This window comes from Ochotona princeps, chromosome 2 (assembly GCF_030435755.1).
Source record: "Ochotona princeps isolate mOchPri1 chromosome 2, mOchPri1.hap1, whole genome shotgun sequence".
Lineage (NCBI taxonomy): Eukaryota > Metazoa > Chordata > Mammalia > Lagomorpha > Ochotonidae > Ochotona > Ochotona princeps.
This window is the reverse complement of record NC_080833.1, coordinates 12296265-12318020: the sequence shown is the minus strand read 5'-3', so window position 1 is coordinate 12318020 and position 21756 is coordinate 12296265. Positions and strand designations below refer to the sequence as shown.

Here is a 21756-nt window from a genome sequence, read left to right as displayed (position 1 = left end):
CTGGGAAAGCAGGAGAACATGGGAAAGTCCTTGGGTCCCTGCCACCCTCATGGGAGGCCGAGATGGAGTTCCTGGCTCCTGGCTGTATTTGATGTCACTAGGGACTGAAAGATCCTTCTCTCTCCATTTCTGACTCTGTCTTTCAAGTACATATGTCATTGAAAGAAACGCATTTTTTCTTCCATGGAGGACAGTGTGGCACTGGTGGCTGAATTACAGCTTGCAATGCCTGAGTCTCCTGTGCGAGTAACCGTCTTTGGAACATGGTGCACTTTCATAATGCAGCTCCCTGGTAATGCGTCAGGGAAAGTAGCAGAAGGTGGCCCAAGGGTTTCAGTGCTTGCCACCCACGTGGCAGAACAACCTGGAGCTCCTGGCCTCTGGCTTGGCCTGCCTAAGCCCTGTGGGTTGAAGCCTTTTGCAGAGAGCACCAGCAAATGGGAGCTCTGTGTCCCTGTGGCTCAGCCAGGCAAACCAAGGAGTGGGTGCTCAAGAACAGAGGAAAGGTGTTGTTCCTTGAGTGTGCAACACAAGGCTCTCACTTCTTGGAGCAGTGAGGCCTTGCCTGCACGAACTCAGCCTGAGTCTCAGGGTGTGGAGCTATCTACCAAGACACACTCAGGGTCACCCTGCCGTGCATGGGCTCTGGGAGGAGGGGGGTGGGTGAGGGCGACAGGGACCTGGCAGAGTTCAAGCAGAAGTGGAGGAGGCGGGGCGCTGTGGCAGGAAGGACTGACCTTGGGCTGACTGCCAACCTCGACACCCAGTTCAGGCCTGCACCTACGGCCAAAACCTACATCATTCGTGTAAGCCACAGCCGCGGAGACAATTCAAACGGTATTGGTGCTGTGGCGGGTCCACACATGGCTGCTCCCCGGTTCTTCACAACTCCTCCGTCAACAGCGCGTTGCCTCGCCTGGCCATGGACCGTCCCTGGCCCCCCGACATGGCCGTTAGCCATGGAGCCAGGTCCGTGTCTCTTGGCCGCTTCGCTCTCCATGACCCTCCAGACCCTCCCTATGTCCCTGCTGTCTGCCAGATCCAGTCTCCCCTCCCCTTTGCTCATCAAGTCTTCAGCCCTTCCTATGTCCGTGGACACCCTCTATTTCTCGGCCACGCCTACGTCCCCAAGCACAGCGAATCGCCAGCTCCACACCCCTTCCCTGCCCATGCCCGGTATCAAGTTACCCTGCTCCGCCCCCGGCAACCACCCCTTCGCGGCCACAACCCACTGCAGTCTGTGGCGAATCTTTAAAAGCAGCAGTGATCCCACTTTGGGTGCTGTCTGCAAAGACTAATCGTCACACTTGTTTTCCGAGTCCTCGGTCGCTGTCGCCGCCACCATGTCCTGTCCGATGCCGCAACGCCAGGCCATCACCACGGTGCTGGGCGCCATGGAGTTTGGGCGCCGCATGGATCAAGCCGCTAGTGCCGCGTCGATGCGCGCCTTCCTGGATCAGGGCTACAATGAGATCGACACCGCCTTCATCTACACGGACGGCCAGTCGGAGACCATCCTGGGCGGCCTGGGGCTCGGGCTGGGCCGCAGCGACTCCAAAGGTAACTGTGGTCCCTGAAGGACCCTGCTCCATGCACTTGCTGATCCCGCCCCACAGGACAGGCCCAGCCCTACACCTGCCACTACCAGCACTGGCCACTCTAGGCCCACGCTACAGCTTTGGGAGCCCAGAGCCCGCAGGGATTAAGTACCCTGGGCACCTGGATGGTGCCTTGTCCTGCCTGCCTGCCTGCCTACATTTTCCCCCCTAGAATGGATTCCTAGAACCCACCTAGTCTGACCCAGCCTAGCCCAACTCTGAGTATGATAATGCAGGACCCCGGAAATGGGCTGCCCCTTGCTCCAGGCACAGCACGTTGCCCTAAAGGCCAGACCTGCTGGACCCTTCACACCTGGTTAGCATTGCCACAAGTCCTGACAGATCAGGTACATAGTACAGATCTGCTTCCTCCCTGGCTTAGACTGCCCTCTCTACAGGCCTTGGCTTTGCTCCCGGTGCCCTATTGGATTGGCAGTGCCATGGATACCTGGGAGTCATGGTGGCCCCTGCACAGCATGGGAGATGGGGAGCAGTGTCGGGTGTCTCTCATGCCAGAATCTGTGTGAGGCCATATAGGCATGCAAATTCATCCTCCAGCTCAGCACTGAGCATGCCCAGAAAGGAGCCTTTCCTAGCAAGGCATGAAGAAGGCTCATCAGAGAGGGAACACTGTCCTCCCAGGGGGCAGAAGGTGGCCGCTGGAGTGCCAGGGAAGAGGGGCTGCAGGCAGGACTGGGGTGTGCCACAGCTTGAGAAAGGCATTTGTTGAAGGAGCTGAGGGTGACTTACAGGGTTGAGGGTGAAGACCTGGGACCCCGCCAGGAGGATGAGAGGCCGTGGCTGGAGGCCAGGAGGTAGATGACACAGGGGGCTCAGAAGGGGCAGGTGAAAATGCCACTTGGCGATCATAAGTCCTGGGAGTGGCTTTAGCCCGGCCCGGCAGGTGCAGTGAGAACTCAGCAATGTCAGCAATGTCAGTGTTGTGTGTTGGCCCCTTAGCCTCCTTCCCAGGGGAGGCATGGCCGGCTGGAGTCTCACCCCTGATCCCACTGCTCTGAGGCCCCTGCATCTCAGGGAACCTCCCTCTACACACCCTGGCTACCTCCCAGGACAACTCACATTGGGTCCCTATTGGTGCTGCTGATTCTTTTCCTGAAATTGCTGGTGTCCTGATGAAAGCCTTCTGCTCCGTCATTGAGGCTGGGTCACTGGGTCACAGTCCTCTTGGTTAGATCCAGAAAGGGTGGAGGAGGATGGAGGAATGGAAATGTCCCCCGTGGGTGTCACCAAACCTCATCTCTCCCAGGTCAGAAGGTCCCCATGCCCAGTGCTCCTGCCCCTGACATCTGCCTGGCACCCCAGCTGTGGAGCAAGCTTCCTCTACTTCCCAGGCAGCAGCAGCCTCTGCCTTCCCTGTGGACCCTGGGAGTCAGACTCCAAGGAAGCTCCTGAGCTCTCGTGTGGCCTTGTCCCCCTGTGCCCTGGGCTCCTCGAGCACCTTGTGCCCTGCCCTGCTTCCTAAACTCTCAGCAGGTGCTCATCCCTCAGCACCTCGTGACAGGTGCAGCCGATTCCCCAGCCATGGCGCAGGTGGGAGGACTGAGGCTCAGAGAGGCCTGGGAACCTTCTCCAGGTCCCAGAGCTGTGAGGGCAGAGCTGGGATGGGCAGTTAGCTGTGTCTCTTCACTGTTGCACTGGACCCAGGGCAGTGTGTGATGATTTACTCTGACCTCTATGTCTGTTGCCTCCTAGTGAAAATTGCCACCAAGGCCAACCCAGTTGGTGAGCAGAGCCTGAAGCCTGAGAGTGTGCGGTATCAGCTGGAGACATCGCTGCAGCGGCTGCAGTGTCCACGGGTGGACATCTTCTACCTACACATGCCTGACCGCAGCAACCCCATAGAAGAGACGCTGCGTGCCTGCAATGAGCTGCACAAGGAGGTGAGGGCAGCCCAGCCCTGAGGACAGAGTGTGTCCCTCTTCATCCTGACAGTAGTGGGGGAGTATATCAGGGCAGTCCCTGAGTGGGACTTGGTGCACATCTAGCCACCCCATAACCGCCACCCCCCCCATGCTTCTCTTGCTGGCTTCCTGTCCTACACTAGTGCTGAGCACAGCTTCTCCCCACAGGGCAAGTTTGTGGAGCTGGGCCTTTCCAACTATGCTGCCTGGGAGGTGGCTGAGATCTGCACCCTGTGCAAGAAGAATGGCTGGATCCAGCCCACTGTGTACCAGGTGAGGGCCAGCGCTCCACAGCTCTGTTTAATCTGGTCCTATCCCCACAAAGGGGACCTAGCGCTCTGCACCATCTTAGACCCTCTGAGTGGCTACTGGGTGAGGTCTGGGAGACATCCCAGCTCTGTGCTGGGATCCTCCCTCTGTGCTGGCTGTGCACTGGCTCCCCCCTCCTGCCTGGCTTTGCCTGTCAGCCTGGGGCAGTGCTGAGTCCCTGGGAGAAGTGTGTAGAGCTCCCCCAGGTGGCTGTTCCCCAGGAAACCTTTCCCTGTAGTTCCCAGGAGCCCCAGTACTTAGGTCCTCCCTTACCTTGTCTTCCCCTAGTCAGACAGGATGTATGCCCCTGGTGGTGTAGGCTGAGCACTGGGCACAACTCCCTGGGGCACACTGATGCACTCTGTTCTCAATGATCATGCTTCTTACACCTTTCTCTAAACCTCAAGAAGTGTGCTGTGGGAAGGGTGGCTTGTCCTTCTGGCCCATTTGAGGTTCAAGGTCAAACCAGCTCAAGGAGTGACCATCACTGTGGCATGTTTGGGTATTCCTTGGTGAGTACTATTTGGTGATGCCCCTGCAACTGGCATCTGTCCCTTAGGGTATGTACAGCGCCATCACCAGGCAGGCGGAGAAGGAGCTGTTCCCCTGTCTCAGGCACTTTGGATTGAGGTTCTATGCTTACAGCCCTTTGGCTGGTATGTGGTGACCTGGGCACAGGTCCCCCGGGTGAGATGGCAGGCCTGGTCCCATTTCTGCCTGTGCTACCCAAGGGATGCCCCTCAGTGTGTGGGAAGCCAGAGGGTCTGGGGAGGGGTGGGGCTGCTCTCTCCCTTGCTTCTGGGGTCCTCCCACCAGCTGAGTCTGACAGCCCCTGAGGGTGTCCTGGACCTGAGCTATCATGGTTGCCTTTCTGCAGGTGGACTGCTGACTGGCAAGTACCAGTATGAGGACAAAGAAGAAAAGAAGCCCAAGGGCCGCTACTTTGGGGAGCGATGGTCCGAATTCCTCAGGAACATGTGAGTTGTGCTGTCTGGTGGTGGGAGATGTCTACCTGCTTGTTGAGTGTGGTTCCTTCCTGCCTGTACCATCCATAACACCGCAGTGTTGGTTCTTCTGCTTTCTTGGGGCTCCTGTAAGGAATGGGCATCCCAGAACCACGTGGTCTTCCAGGTCCTAGCTCTGTCCTGAGCAGTACCTGCCGGGCAGGAAGGAGAATTGTGGCTAAGGGATGCCAGAAGCCTGGGCTCTGTCCTGTCTCAGCTCCCTTGGCTGCACTCAGTCACATGAGGGCAGGTGTGTGACTCTCAGGACCAGAGATGTCATCAGGGCCTCTGGGGAGGGGGCCAGCAGCCTGGAGAGGAACCTCCATGCAGCAGATGTTAATTAGGTCAGCTACCTTGATGGCTGTTTGCTTTACCCTCTGGTATCATCTCTTGGGTGTGACCCTGTGCCACTTTTCCCCTTTGCCCAGCTACTGGAAGGAGGAACACTTCAAGGGCATCGCCCTGGTGCAGAAGGCCCTGCAGGCTGCGTATGGCTCCAGTGCGCCCAGCTTGACCTCGGCCGCCATCCGCTGGGTGTATCACCACTCCCAGCTGAAGGTAACCCTGTTGTCCTGTGGCTTCTGCTGTCTTAGGGGAATTTATCTACAATTCTCATGAAACTTTTTCTTTTAGACCTATTTTCATGGGTCTGTTTCTGTTGCTGTTTGTTCTCAGTTTAGTGCTGAATTCTGGAATACGGGCTCACAAACATGAATTTGACCTTTACTTAGTCATTATAACTTGCTATCCCAGTGATACTAATGAGGAATGGCAAGTGCATTATTCAGGTTGCAATGCAAACACATCAGTCTCTCTGCTGTGCTGGGCGCTGGGTCTCTGTCTCTGAGTCATTCCTCAGAGTGACTCCTTTCCATTATGGCTGGTAAAGGAGCACTCAGTCTCCAGTTTAAGGCACCCATGTGTCCCCTGAAAGGACTGGCTTCCATTCCCTGCTCTGGGCCCTGACTTCAGCCTCCTGCTGATGGAGACCCCATGAGGCTCTGAGATGGTTGAAGGAGTTGGCCCTGGCCACCCACATGGGAATCTCTTCTATGCATCCCGCTAATCCTGGCTCCTACACCTGCTCAGCTGTGGCTGTCATGGACTATGAAACAGCAAATGTGAGCCCTCTCTGTCCCTCTCTTTCCTTCTCTGTCTCCCGGTCTTTCAAGTTAACAATCATAAAAGCAAATGTTGGGGTCCTGATGATGTGGTGGCATAGTTAGTTAAGACTCTGCCTGCATCATTGGCATCCCATAAGGGCCCTGGTTTGTATTCTGGCCACTCCACTCCCAACCCACTCTCTCCTTATAACCTGGGAAAATTGGAGAGGATGGGCCAAGACTGGGGCCCCTGACCTTGTGTACGAGACTGGGAGAAACTCAAGGCTCCCAGCTTGGGATGAGCTATGACCATTGAACCCATTTGGAGGTAAACCAGCAGATGAAAAATCTCTCTGTCTCTCCTTCACTCTCTGTAAATCTGCCCTTCAAAAAAAAAATCTTTTTTTTTTAAAGGAGCACACAGTTGAATAACAGAGTTAAAAAATACATTTATTTGGTTCCCAGAGATCTATTTGAATGGAAGATCTCAATGAGTTTCAGTTGCTATGCCAATGAAATTGATTGAAAATAGTATAGAAACATGAAAAAAGATTTTGAGGAGCCATCATTGTGACTCAGTGGGCTGAGCCAAGGACTGTAATTAGAGCCTCCCTGTGATCAGCATTCTGAGTCTTGGTTGCTCCACTTCTGAGCACACTCCCTGCTGATGCTCCTGAAAAATGGACAGAAGATGGTCCAGTACATGTGCCCATGCACCCACATGGAGACCACATGGATGCAGTGGCAGGCTCTGCCTCTGTGCTGGGTGAGCCCTGTCAGTGTCTGCCCGTGGGGTACTGAACCAGCAGGTGGAAACTCTCTGTCTCTATGCCTCTAACTCTGACTTTCAAATGAATAAATATATCTTTAGATAAAATCTAAGTTCCACATATGCCAAGAGTCCACAAACAATTCATGGACAATGTGTATTATGAAATATCTTGAAAGAGTTTTAGAATCTCGTGATCCTAACAACCTCAGCTTCTGCTTCCTGTGTTCATGACCTCTGTGATTCCCCCTCGTGTGTAATCAAGGCTCACTAGGGCACGCTGAGGGTTGAGTGTGATCTCTCACTCCCTTGACCACACTGAGAGTGGAGGACACGCAGGCTCAGGGAGGGTAACTGGCTAAGGCACATTTGCTCAGCTGCTGGGTAGCAGGACTAGGCTCTGGACAAAGGCTTGTGTGAATGAACAGGTCGCCCCAGGGACAAGGACACAGGCAGGGAGTGACAAAGCCACAGCTCGCGAGACTCCTTGGTCCTCTCTGGCCCAGGGATCCCCAGCTGGGCAGTCAACAGGGCTGGGCAGTGAGTGCTGTGTGGGCTGATGTGTGCTGTTCCCTGCAGGGTGCCCATGGGGACGCGGTCATCCTGGGCATGACCAGCCTGCAGCAGCTGGAGACGAACCTGGCAGCCGTGAAGGAGGGGCCCCTGAAGTCGGAAGTTGTGGAGGCCTTTGAGCAAGCCTGGAACCTGGCTGTCCCCAAAGCTGCCAACTACTACTTCTAGGCCCTGGGCGGCTCAGGCTGCCCTGGCCTGTGTGTGACTCCGTTTGCTCTCTCCCCTCACCCTCTCTGCCTTATGCTGACCGAGTGTAGTCTCTACAGTCTATCTGGTGCCTCCTTCCCATTCTAGACTCCAGCCTTGTGCCTTTACAGAATGGGATGCTGAGGCCGGCTGTGCACCGGCCTGTCCTGTGTGCAATAAAGCTGCCCTGCCTTGGCTGCAGCTGGGCTCGGAGTGAACACATCATATGTCTCATCTATTCCCTGCCTGCCATGCGGTGCCTAGTGGGGGCGCTGTGCAGCTCACTGAGTGTTCAAGGGCAGACATCAGGGGGAGAGGGTCCCACCCGGGTGTCTCTCAGACCAGGTCCTGGATCCTGCTTATACTCTCTGGTGGCCAAGGGGTTCTCTGTCTCCCTCAGACTGAGGAAAGGGGTACCCCCCTGCTGCAGGGCGCTCTCCCTCAGGGACTGCTTAGGCCTTTGCAAGGCAACACTGAGCGTCAACACAAGATTGGGTCCCAGAGCCAAAATCACACTGAAAAAAACAAGTGGAAGACTCAGCTTTCCTGATTTGAGACTGACTACAGAGCTACAGCAGGAGACAGTGTGGAATGCCTGTAGGATAGACACGGGTCAGAGAACTAGAGCTGTGAGTTCTGAAATGCCCCTGCCCGGGCACTGTGAGTGGGTTTGAGAGAAGAGGGGAGGGAATCTTCCTCAGTCTGGGGTTCTGGGATGACCAGTGTCCTCAGGCAAATGTCTGAGTTTGCACACCTGGCTCACACCATCCCCCCAGATCAACTGCACATGGATGCACCCCCAAGTGTCAAGGCTAACATCCTGAAACTCTTAGGGGAAAACACAGGAGTAAATCTTCACAACTTTGAGCTAGGCAGGGATTTCTTAGGTAAGTCACGTGACATCAAGTAAAGTAAAGTAATGAATTGGACAATAAGCAGACAGTTCAACTCACAATTTTATATTAATAGTTAAAGGATTGAGGGTAGTGATTTATGGATGAAAATTTGAAGCTCGGACTGGACTTCGCCCCATGGCATCAGCATCCTGTACAGGTACCAGTTTGTGTCCTGGGTGCTCCAGTTCTATTCAGCTCCCTGCTATGTCCTGGGAAATCAGCAAAGGATGGATCAAGTCCTTGGGATCCTGCACCCATGTGGAAGACATAGAAGAAGCTCCTGGCTCTTGGCTTCATGTTGGTTCAGCTTGGGTTGTTGCGGCCATTTGGAGATTGAACCAACGGATGGAAGAGTTCTTTGTCTCTCTCTCTCTCTCTTTTTTTCTACCCTGTCTTTTAAATAAAAACAAATATGCCTATTTTTAATTGGAATTTGATTCAATTGTGATATTGGTATGGCAGAGCTTATGTGAGCATTCCTCACACCGTAATAGCTCCCCACGAGGTAGCTCTCTTCAAGGCTTAGTCATGTGTGCAGAGTTCAGCCCAGCTCTTCTCTCTGCTCCCTGGGTTGCCAGGGGACCCTCAGTTTGCAGTTGCTCACCCATTCTCCATCCTCCATACTCCATACACATGACATCATCAAGGTTACTTGACTTTGAACAGCTATGTGTAAAACCATAAGTGGAAATGAGCCTTATCCTTTCATCGACTTTTGTAGATCAAGTAAAGGGAGACTGACACATACAACCATCAGGTAACAATGGGAAAAAATTTTTGCCAACCTCATATCCGCCAAGGAGCATATGTCTAGGATATGGCAAGGGTTCTTCTCACTTGATAATCGTAGACACATGGAACAATGGACTGGGCAGAGGACAGGAATAGACCTTTCTCCAAGAAAATATGCACACAGCAAAAACACATGCAAAGCTCTCCACAGCGTTGCTCAGAGGGGAATTGCAAAATCACAGTGATTCAGCAAATTAAAGCCAATCAAACCACATGTCTCAAGCTGGCTGGGGAAGGGAAAGTGTTGGAAAACTTGTAAACTTCACTTGCTGCTTCTGGGAAAGGGAACTGGAAGAGGCACATGGAAAGCAGGCTGGCAGCTCCTCAGAAGTTGAACAGAGAGTCATGGGCCCAGTCAGGCCACTGCATATGTGTACAACGGTCAAGAGAAATGAACCCTGAGTTCTCATCAAAGCTTGTCTATGGGTCTTCACAACAGCATCACTCATGACAGCGAGAAAGTGGGAACAGCCCCCAGTGTCAACCAAGTGAGCAATGGATAAACCACGTGGAGCACACAGTCACACGGCATGACACTGCAGCCACAGGAGGATGCAGGATGGACATCTGCAGCGTGCAGGGCCTCAAGGAACCCAAGTGGTTGAGGCAAGTCTTTCAGACTGTAGGATTCCATTTCTATGAATTATCCACACGGCAAGCCCATGGCACACAGATGGTCGATTAATGATTGACTGGACAGGGAGGCGAGATGGACTGCTACAGAGTACAGGGTTCCTTTAGGGATGATAAAGATGCTCTCAAGTTGACTGTGGTGGTTGCACAACTCTGCACACCCTAAAGCCCTTTGACTTATAGATATCAAATCAGTAAATGGGGGCTGGTGTTGTAGAAGAGTGGGTCGAAAGCTGCTGCTTACAATGCTGACATCCCATTGGGCCTCCAGTCTGTCTCCTGGATGTAGCTCCTTGCTAATGGCATGGGAAGGCAAGAGGCTCCCCCAGGTGCTGGAATCCCAGCTGAGGAGGACCTGGGAGAAGCTCTTGGCTTCTGGCTTTGTGTTGGTCTAGTGCTGGTTATTGCCACCATCTGTAGAGTAAACCAGATGCAAAGTCTTTCTCTTTGTCTCTCCTTCTCTCTCTCTATAACTGAATTTCTTTCTTTTTTTAAAAAAAAGATTTAATTTTAATTGGAATGTCAGATTTACAAAGAGAAGAGAAACAGAGAAAGAGCTTCCATATGCTGGTTCACTCTTCAAATGACTGCAACATCTGGAGCTGAGCTGATCCAAAGCCAGGAGCCAGGAGCCAGGAGCCAGGAGCTCCAAATCTCCCAAGAGTGTACAGAGTCCCAAGGTTTTGGGCCTTCCTCTCCCAGGCCACTAGTAGGAATCTATATGTCTGAGGAGCAGTCATGATGTTCGCTGGTGCCTGTATGGGACCCCAGTGCTTGTAAGGTGGGGATTTAGACATTGAGGCATCCTACCAACCCCCTGTATAACCCCTTAAAGTGGCTTCACCACCTCCTGGCTAGTCTTGCAGGGAGACTGGAAACCCAGAGGAGGCAGGTTGGCATTCACACCCCAGAGGCAGCTGCTGGGAGAAGCACCTTGGATTCTTGCAAATCAACTCCCCTTATCCCAGTTGAGATCTGACCCTGTCCATTGCTCATTTAGTAATGATGACTAGCAGACTGACAACATGGAAGCAGACTCAGGGTTCTAGCTGCTGCAGCTGAGCGGTGTTCACAACACAGGAGTCACTTCTGTGTAGGTGGGGTGTTCTCAAACAGCAGCCTGAGTCCCAGAGTGGCCTCACATGAGCAGTTGGGGCCCTCAATCTACATTATGCCCTGGGTTCTTCTGGAGTCGATTCTCCAGGGGTTTAGAGTATGACGAGGGTATGACTGATCCAGGCATCATAGCCTGAGACCTTCACTGCAGAGGCAGTGGGCAGAAAAGAGTGAAAGAACCTCCAAGGCTTAAAGAGGGAGGGAACAACTGTGGAGGGCTTTAAGTCTGGCAAGGCGTGTGTGAGGCCCAGACCGTAGTAAAAATGCTACAAAAAGAAAAGGAAAGATGACGAAGGTTTAGTCTAAACTCAGTAAAAGGGGTTTGAGGTTAAAGCCTTTATATCAACATTCTGTCAAGGAAAATCCATGCCTGTCCTTGGCCACTCAAGGATTGGCTCGCTGCACAGCGCTGGGTAAGAGTCTTCATTTCCCACTTTCTGTTTTTGGGGTGCAGGCATTGGAACGCTCTAAGTACCAGAGTTGAGTATTTTCATACCCTAGTCAGATCCAGGGTCATGCTAATCTGGGACATACAAATATAAGCTGTTTTCAGCCAAGAAAGATGTACAACATGTAGCAATAATGTAAAAAGCTTTTCTCTAGAATCAAGATGGCAGAATAGGGTAAGTATACATTTAAACAGACGGAGATACATCAGCCAGTGTGAAGCAGAAAGAGCACATTCCAGAAAATAGGTGTGATCAGAACAATAGCAGAGGGGTACCTGGAGACTGATGACACAGGGAAGCAGTCGACACAATGGTGTGGTGTTGCAGTGACTGATACCTCGGTGGATTTCAGTGAGTGGCTATCTGAATTGCACCAGCAGTGGGGACTCCAGCAGCAACCTGGTGGGAAGAGATTTTCACTGAGAACTCAGGAAGTGAACCCAGACAAAGAACTGCCCATCCTGCTGGTCTGTTTGATTTGACCAGGAGCAGGAACAGAGTGGCAGATCCCAGCCAGGCGGTGTGGGAACAGGGTGGATTTCACAGCCCAGTCTGCCCTCCTAGAGCTGCATCGGGCACAATTTTGTTTAAGGAAGCAAGGGCCATGGACAGTACTACGCATGCACTGAGCTGGGAGTGAACTCATTTCTGGCTCAGTGAACTGAAACAACGTGGCGTACTACAGGTTCCACCCAAGACAGGTCCGGGTAAGCCTCAGACCTGATGGCCAGCAGATCAAGACCTCTGGTAGTGGCATCTCAGGCACCATCGTGTGCAGTGTGGTAAAGAATTTAAGACTGCAGGGACAACAGTGAACTGCACAGGCGCTGAGCTCAGCGAAAACTCACTGAGCACAATGCATTGCACTGGTCCCACAGGAAAATAATACGGACTATGGCATCACTTGGGTCAAAATAGGTCCGCGTGGCCCTCACACCTAACAGCCAACAGGTTCCAGCAAGACCACCACCAACAAAAACCTAGCCATATAGGACACCTGGTGTCTCCCTACTCCTGGGACCTGCTCCAACCCGAAGTGGGAGAAAAGTTGTACAGACAATGGCACAGTCTCAGCACAGTATCACAGGAGGTGGAGGCTTGTGAGCCAGGACCTGGGGCTACAGAGTTCATGGTGTAACTCTAACATAAGAACCCAGACCTGGAACTCGCCGGCGGCATGGCCTAGTGGCTAAAATCCTCGCCTTGAAAGCGCCGGGATCCCATATGGGCACCTGTTCTAATCCCGGCTGCTCCACTTCCCATCCAGCTTCCTGCTTGTGGCCTGGGAAAGCAGTGGAGGACAGCCCAAAGCTTTGGGACCCTGCACCCACGTGGGAGACCCAGAAGAGGTTCCTGGTTCCCGGCTTCGGATCGGCGTGCACCCACCCGTTGCGGCTCACTTGGGGAGTGAATCATCAGATGGAAGATCTTCCTCTCTCCCCTCCTCCTCTCTGTATATCCGGCTTTCCAATAATAATAAAATCTTAAAAAAAAAAAAAAAAAAGGAACCCAGACCTGGAACTTGCTGGAGGTGACTGCAAACAAAGAGCTTTTTACCAACCAAAAGTAGTGAAATCGAATTGTAGACCTGTGGGTGACAGAGCTTAGAAACCTGCTCCAAGGAGAAGACTTTGCTAACCAGAAGTACAATGACCAAGAGCAAAAGAAGAGACAGAGGCACGATGAATATTTCTGAAGACTCCCCTGTAAAGGAGCAAAACCCTTTGCCAACCTCAGAGTTCACTGAGGAAGACTCGAGAAAATGGGGGATGCAGAATTCAAAACACTTGTCATAAAACTTCTTATCGACAACGAGAAGCATGTAAATAAAGCAGGCATTCAAGAAATTTAAGGAGTATGTCACACTGGGAATGAATCAAATGAAAGCTGATCTATCAGAAATGAAGAATACAGTGGAGCAAATCAAAAGTACAGTGGAGAGTCTCCAAAGTAGAATGAAGCAAGCAGAAGAAAGAATCTCAAAATTGGAAGATATTTCCTGTCACCAGAGGGAAGCAAACAAACAAAAAGCTGGAAGCAGAGCTGGCTCAGGCAAAAAAAGAAAAAAAAAGTATTCAAGAATTGAAAGACACTATTAAGAGGCCAAATACAAGAGTGATGGGAGTCCCAGAAGGTGTAGAAAGAGAAGCTGGGTTTACAAATGTATTTAATGAAACAATAAGGGAACATTTCTCTAATCTAGAGGAAGAATTGGGGAACAACATCCAGGAGGGGCACAGAACACCTGACAGGCTTGACCAGAAGCAATCTTCACCAAGACACATGATCATCAAGCTCTCTTCAATCGGACAGAAGGAAATGATCCTTTAATGTGCATGTGAAAAAAATCTGACATATAAAATCTGACATATAAAATCTGACATATAAAATCTGACATATAAAGGAATGTCAATTAAACTCACAAGAGACCTCTCACAGGAATCTACAGGTCGGAAGAGAATGGAGTGACATATTCCAGATTCTAAAAGAAAAAAATTGTCAGATCAAGATAACATACCCAGCAAAGCTTTCTTTTGTCTTTGAAAATGAAATAAAATTCTTCCACAGTCATGAAAAGTTAAAAGAATATGCCTCTTCCAAACCTGCCCTACAAATGATACTGAAAGATGTTCTGTTGAGACAGAAAAGGAATAGCGCCCACCAAAACCAAAGGCAAATGTGAAGAACAATCCAGTAAAATGACAACAGAAGACTAAATCAATGAACAACCCATTGCTAAAATGAGAGGACCAAATAACCACCATTTCTATTAACAGTGAATGTAAATGGCTAAAACTCATGAATCAAATGTCATAGATTAGTAGACTGGATTGTAAAACAAAGCCCATCTATTTTTTGGCTACAGGAGACACATTTCACCAACAAAGATCAAAAGAAACTGTATCTCATGGATTTTGATTATCTTTTGCTTTCTTCCTGTTGTTGATTTTGTTTTTTGGCCTTTCGTTTAAGGAGATTTATAGTAACTGTGTAATGGAGATTACCATATCCAGATGTGAGGATACAATGCAGTATGCATCTCTAATTCCAGACAAAGATGAACTCCCAATGAAACTGTTTACTATGTCTTGATGATAGGATAATGGACTCTCTGCCATTGTCCTTGCCTGCAAAGGTGGACATATGACTATGTATGAAGAAGTATACTGTAGTAACGATATAGGGGAACTCAGTGATGGGGGAGGGAATTGAGGAGAGAATAAGGGAAATCCCAGGGCCTATGGAGCTGTATCATAAAATGATAATAATAAAAAGATGCAGCAGCAACTTTCCTCTGTTACCAGTGAGCAGGTTCCAGCTCCTGTCCCCAGGACTGACTGCTTGCCTGTGTCATCGTGGGGAATGTGCTCATGTTTGTATGGCTACACTTTATTTATTGCACTAACAATCTCCTTTTACTGTCAGTCTGGTGTGGAATCCTTCGCTCTCTGCAGACCGAGCCATAATGAAACAGTCCTGTGCACAGTGTAAATAATTTCCTTGTGAATACACAGACATACCTATCACTTCACATCGGGTGCTGCAAGACACAGTACCAAGGTGTGAATGTCCTTAAGGACAGGGCCCGCAGTCCGACTCCTACTGCCTGGCTGGGCTAGGAGGAAGGAGTGGTCTCAACAGGAGGTCTCTGGCAGTTTCTCTCAATGGAAATGTACAGTTTCGCTTGCAGTGTCACATGGACCCTAGACCATTCCCTCAGTGCAATAATTACTTTGGAAGCTGGGCAGAGCAAAGCGCCTTTTAAAGCTTGGGCTCTACAGGGTGTGAACCTCTGACCCAGGAGTCCTTTGAGCCCCCCAGGGCAGTTCCATTTCTGGGGATCTGTCTCTTGGCAGTGCAGACACAGCCCTTTGGAGGCCAGCTTCTGCCACAACAGCTGTCTGCCCAGGGCCCTGGCTTTCTGTATCAGGAACACGAGCCATTGGAGGTGGACTGGCCTTGTTGGTTCTCCTGATGGCAGATCCCTGTGCAAAGTCAGGGTTAGCTGGCCTCTTGCTGTCCTACTGGCTCCTTTTCCCTCTGTCTCTATTGAAGTTGACCACAGAACAGCCATGTCAGCTAAGGAGCTACTCAGTCCCACATGTAATTGTTGAAGATCTGTTTTAATATCAGAATGAGCTGATACTGCGGTCATGGGCACATTCTGACACTGTGTGTTTCCGTGTGAGTTAAGACAGTGCCTCGGGCCACTTCGCAATGCTAAGGACCTCTCAGTCCCTTCATGTCAGGTAAATCTTAGAGCACATGTACCAGAAAACATTTACCTTTCACATTTACCAACTTAAATTATACTGAAGTTCTCTAAGACACTGAAATCTTACTCAAGATTATCAATTAAGTTGTGATTTCTATCAACGAACAATTCTAGAAACTGTATTGGATTTCATTGCGAGCAGTGAGCATTCCATCTTTCCTTTACCTGTGTTATTTCTCTTTAGGTCAATACTATTCTTTCTGACTGCTAATATCTAATACAGGTGTAACATCTTTGACCAGCAAATTCGAGCACAAATGTGTCTGTGACTTTAAAAATGTTTTCAGCTGCTTTCTACCGATAAAATTGAAACATATCACGAATTTATTTATGTAACACGAACCAAAAGACATTTTGTGTTGATTTGGAACTCCTACCTAGTCCAATGACCTTGAAGTTGCCTTGAGAACATTTGTTAGAATCATTTTCCTTTGAATAAGACTTATTTGTTTGAGAAAAGAGAGGAAAGGAGAGGAAAAGAGAGGAGAGGAGAGGAGAGGAGAGGAGAGGAGAGGAGAGGAGAGGAGAGGAGAGGAGAGGAGAGATCTTGTATCTGTTGATTCTCTCCCCAAATGACTACAATGGTTGGAGCTGGACTGGTCCAAAGCCAGGAGCCAAATGTTTCTCCTGTGTCTTCCATATGGGGGCAGAGACTCAGCATTTGGGCCACGCTCTGCTACGGCTTTAGGCTCATTGGCAGGGAGCTGGATTAGAAGTGGACAAGCCAGGACTGCTTGTGCCCATATGGGATGCCGGCACTGCAGGTGGTGGCCTTACGTGCTATGCCACAGCATCGGCCTCTAGAATCTCTTAATGAATCTCATTGTGTTTTTATTCCACTTGGATGACAAACAACTTCAAACAGCCATGGCAAAATTCTAAAACTCATTATCCAACAACAGGAGGCACTTGTTTATTCTACACAGTATTTTTAGAAAGCACCTTCAGGTTTTTATGAAACATTTCTTCTTTTTTTTTTTTTTTTTGCCTCTGAGTCTGTATCATTAAAATGACAATCATGACTGATAGCAATACAGCAAGGTCATTAGATTTTTGTAACCTTTGGCATTTATATTACTTGTATCTTATATTATCATAACTTAAACTTATGATCTTCACATCTTGACAGTAGGTTTAAGAAGTATCCAAAAAGTACCATCAGTTAGTGTCTCTGTAACAGGGGAGACGTGTTGACTTTTCCATGGGATTCCAGCTGGAAACACCAACATCCAAAGAGCTTGGAGCTTTGAGTTTTTGGATGCTTGTTGCAGGTGTCGAGAAGGCTGCGGCTCTCACTGGTGAGTGCAAAGACTGGGATGGGGCAGGGCAGGCCAGGCTGGATTGGCCTGTGTGAGAGACAGAACAGGGTACAGGCCAGGCCAGGTGGGATCCTTTTTTTTTTTAAAGATTTATTTATTTTTATTGCAAAATCAGATAAACAGAGAGGAAGATTTTCCATCCAACGATTCACTCCCCAAGTGACTGCAACGGCTGGAACTGAGCCATTCCAAAGTCAGGAGCCAGGAGCCTCTTCTAGGTCTCCCACGAGGGTGTAGGGACCCAAGGCTTTGGGCCGTCCTCGACTGCTTTCTCAGGCCACAAGCATGGAGCTGGATGGGAAGCAAGGCTGCCGGGATTAGAACCGGCAGCTATAGGCGATTCCGGTGTGTTCAAGGAGAGGATTTTAGCCTCTAGGTCACCGTGCTGGGCCCCAGGTGGGATATTAAAACCCATCAGTACACATAATGGTTGGGGGTGGGCAAGACTGGACTAGGCGTCTGCACCCACTAGGAAGAGTTGGGAGTGGGAGGGGCCATCTCAGATTAGGCCACAGCACCTGCTATCTTGTACAAGACACAGGGCTGGGAGTGGGCCTGCTAGGGGGACTTCGGGGACTCCACTGCTGGGCCATTGCTTTCACTGGTGAGCAAGGCAGCTGGGGTTGGGGTGGGCTGCTTGGGGCACAGGCCAGGTTGGGCTAGGCTGCCATACCCGCTGGCAAGTGTCAGGACTGGGTGTGAGTCAGGAGAGGTTGGACTGTAGTACCCCCTGGCAGGTGCTGGATCCAGAGTTGGGAACAGACCTTGTAGCAGAACCGTGGGCACTCCCCTGCAGGGCTGGTATGAGATCCAGGCCTGGGGGTGGACCAGGCTGGTCAAAGCAACAAAACATACATCTAGTACAAGAGAGAGCCAAACTTCTCATTTAAGGAAATATATAGTGATGGCGGAGTAGAGATTACCATATCCAGATGTGAAGATGCAAGGCAATATGCATCCCTACTTCCAAATCAAAGATGCACTCCCAGGGACACTATTGGGCTTATCTAGGCAATGGGATGTTGGGTTGTCTGACATTGTCTCTAACAGTAATGTCAGGGCACACTCAAATAGCTGGCTGATGGAATCATGACTCCTTATGAAGGACTATAATACTATTGTGATAATATGGGGAAAATCAATCGGGGGGTGGGAATTTGGTGGGGGAATCCCAGACCCTATGGAATTGTACCGTAAAATTCAAAATTAAAACAAAAATATATATAGAGAGAGCTACAATGTGTGCAGGCCAGCCAGGTTAGCCTGCAGCAACAGCTGGCAAGTGTTGGGACTTGATGCAAGTTTTGTCAGGCAGGATGCAGTACCCCCAGGCAGGTGTAAGTTCTGGGGCTGAGAATATGCCTGGTAGAGAAATTGTAGGCACTCCCCTGCTGGGCCACAGCTCGTGATGAAGAACATGAGAGCCAAGGCCAGAGGCGGGCCAAGCTGGACAAGGCAGCAGCACCCACTGGCATATGTGTGGGCTGGGATTAAGGCAGGTCAGGGTGAGCTAAACTATATTGGGTGCACACAGGTGCCAGATGGGATGTGGGATGGACTGGGCTGTGGCGCATGCTGGCATGTACAAAAACCAGGCCTAGGGGTGGCTTGTTGGGGGTTATTGTGGGTTACCTTTACTGGTTGTTGGCACCCTCTGGTGTCCATGAAGACTGGGTCTGTGGTGGGCTGTATTGGGCTAGGCCACAGCATCCATCAGTGCATATGAGAACTGGGGTAGGGGGCAGAATTGGCAAGGCAGCTACACTACCAGTATGTGCACTGGCTCGTGCAGGTGACAGACCAAACCTGACCCTGCATTGGCTGGTGCATACAAGAGTTAAGTCTGCGTTCACCCCAGATGAGGTTTCTAGGGGGATTCCCTAAACGGATGACTAGACTCAAAACCCAGCCACAGGTAAAATCAAAATGTATGTCATCAAACTTTGGAGTGTGTCGGGCTTGGCCTACTCAGTAGCTGATGCCTATGTAATGAATGACATGCCCAGATGCACATGGGCACATGATGGTCAGTCAGTCCATCTAGGTCAGCAGAGGACATGGAGTGCTTTGTCAGATGGTGGCAAGTAGAACAGGTTGGACCACTCTCCTGGCCCAGCTCTGCAATATGTTCCTGGGCCTGTGGATGCATTAAGGGACTTGGTCAGCCCACAGACCTTGGAAAGATTTTCTCAACCTTGGAGCAATGAAGTCAAGAACATCCCAGAACTATCAAAGTCACTCAAGTAACATTCTTGCTCACATCAGGGTTTCTAAGTTGTCACCAAACAGCCACCCCCATTCCCAGGTGCTGATGTAGTTTGACAGCAAGAAGTGCACCCCACCCCAGCTCTTTCCTTCACCCTCTGTGGACACAGGAGAAAAGAAACGAACATTTGTCCCACCCACCTTGCTTCTCACCCTAATCAGAAACCCACATGGCCATGCATCAATCTCAACCATGTAAATAATATTAAAAATAAAATAAAATAAATATTTGGTTGAAACAGTTCCCTTAATATCATGATGCAATACAGAACTAATCTAATCATTGTTATAAGGTAACCAAAATGTGGTAAAATAAGTACCTATTTAAACCATAACTCGGTTGAGAGTCAGCTGCTTATAAACAGTCAGAGCTTAGCAGGACACACTCTGCATTTCCTTGGTCAGTCGTAAAAATCAGAAATGAGAAAAAAGCACAAATACAAGTTAGCACATGACATCACCTTGTAACCTGGAATGATTTAACAGCCAGAAAAGAGCTAATGGGGACCTAACTCAAAAATTTGGTAGATGACTTAATTAAACGGAAATTGTTTTAAAAAAGAGGTTTTTAGATTTTTTTTAAAGAACAATTCTGAAATTTAAGATCAAGACTATTTTGATATTTATTAGCGTATTAATCTACATGTTTCAAATTCCTCTTTGACGTAACAGAGGATCAGACTTCAACCTTAGGTTAACTTTGTATTTCATATTCGATTAGAAGAAAATCCTAAAACAATGTTTTAAAATTATCATTGATTTTTTTGTCGCATATACATTTTCTCTAAGGTTTCATTACTCTGAGATATTTTGTGACTGGGTCACATCCTTTGCAACATAAACCTTTAGTTACTTTCAAGGAGTCTTGAATTGTGGTACCTACGTGGCCAGCTGATGACAGAGGTTGTTGACCAAGGCAGTTAGTCTTCTCTACGAACGTAACACACTAACAGCATACACCCCATGCAATTATTTACCCTTTCCCAAGTTCTACTTGGCAGCTATACCCAGATGAACTCAGACACTGAGCTATCAATGAATATCACAAGATTGTCTGAATTATTCATACGGTCAAATTGAATTTCCATGGTTTTAAATCACTAATATGGGCAGATGCAACACCTGACCAGCAAACACAGGCACTACTGCATGGTAACAAGTTTGAAAATATCTTTATCCCCTTAAAAAAGTTTAAAGTCTATCCTCTAAGACCCGCATAAGCATGTGAACCCATCGACATCTGGGCTAGCATGATTCTGTGATTCAATCTGTACTGGCTCATACTAGTATAACATAAAAGTTACAAATTTTAAAATTTATTTCCATTTTTTATAGAACAACTATGGGTGGAAAAAAGTGACATAAGCATTACATCAATTTGACTTCATTTTTTAAAGATTTATTATTATTTTTATTTTTTATTGTGAGGTCAGATATACACAGAGAACGAGAGACAAAGAGAAAGCTCTTCACTCCCCAAGTGGCTGCAACTGCCAGAGCTGAGTTGATATGAAACCAGGAGCCAGGAGCTTCTACCGGGCCTGCCATGTGAGTGTAGGGTTCTAAGGCCTTGGACCATCCTGTTCTACTTTCCCAGGCCCCAAGCAGGGAACTGGATGGGAAGTGGAGCACCCAGGACATGAACTGGCGCCCATATGGGATCCTGGCAGCTACAAGGTGAGAATTTAGCAACCAGGCTATTGTGCCGGGTCCTCATTTTATAACCATACATGTAAGTGCAATTTGCGTGATCTAAATGAACTCAAAGGGCCATTGTTCCCCTAAGTTGAGCTGATCCTTTGAGACTTCAGGGATCTGACTAAAAGTCCCCAAACCAAAACACTCAGTTTACAACTTTGGAGAATCATCAGACGTGCAAACCATTTGGCCAGAATAAAATAATCAGTTCAACTGAGCATTATCAATTAAGGCTGTGGGGGAGATCTGATCAGATTGAAAGCAACCATTAAAAACAGGCAGAAAACAGCAACTCCAGTAGGACTCAATCCTGCCAAACCATCAACACCCAGCAGCAGCAGAAAAATGCAGAAAGCCTCCTGAGTCACAGGGGAGCTCTCACTACCTTGGTCAGTCACGATGGCACAGCAGAACCTCGATTCAACCCGTGAGACCATTACTTACGACAGTAGCAGCCATGGTAAAAGGCAGAGGCAGGGAGTCGTACACCATCCTACAGGGAGGGGATAAAGGGAAAAGTGAACGTGACCTGCAGAGAATGCAGAAAACATCAATCAGGCTAAAAGGGTTTTAAAAAATCAGCATATTTTGTAGTGTATGAATCACATCCCTATAAATCTGCTTCGTTATTAATGAAAGAAATCTTTTTATCACCTTGCACATTTAACAAAATTCCTTATTTTCTAAAGACAGGGAGAGAGAGAAAGAGAGAGAGAGAGAGAGAGAGAGAGAGAGAGAGGTTTCCATCCACTGTTTCACTTTCCAAATTGCCACAATGGCCAGCATGGGCCAGGTCAAAGCCAGGAACCCAGAGCTTCATCAGAGGGCCCATGTGGGGTGGGTGGCTG

At 49.2% G+C, this 21756-nt stretch overlaps 1 protein-coding gene across 1 annotated transcript; it reads left to right on the top strand.

Moving 5' to 3' along the window:
- The first annotated feature begins 1300 nt into the window (after positions 1–1300).
- On the top strand, positions 1301–7512 carry LOC131482379 (aflatoxin B1 aldehyde reductase member 4-like). The gene is made up of 7 exons (XM_058676019.1): positions 1301–1560; positions 3312–3499; positions 3689–3793; positions 4389–4485; positions 4707–4806; positions 5262–5391; positions 7285–7512. Exons 1-7 carry the CDS (start codon positions 1344–1346, stop codon positions 7444–7446), a joined length of 999 nt encoding a protein of 332 aa, XP_058532002.1. The 5' UTR covers positions 1301–1343; the 3' UTR covers positions 7447–7512.
- The last annotated feature ends 14244 nt before the right edge of the window (positions 7513–21756 follow it).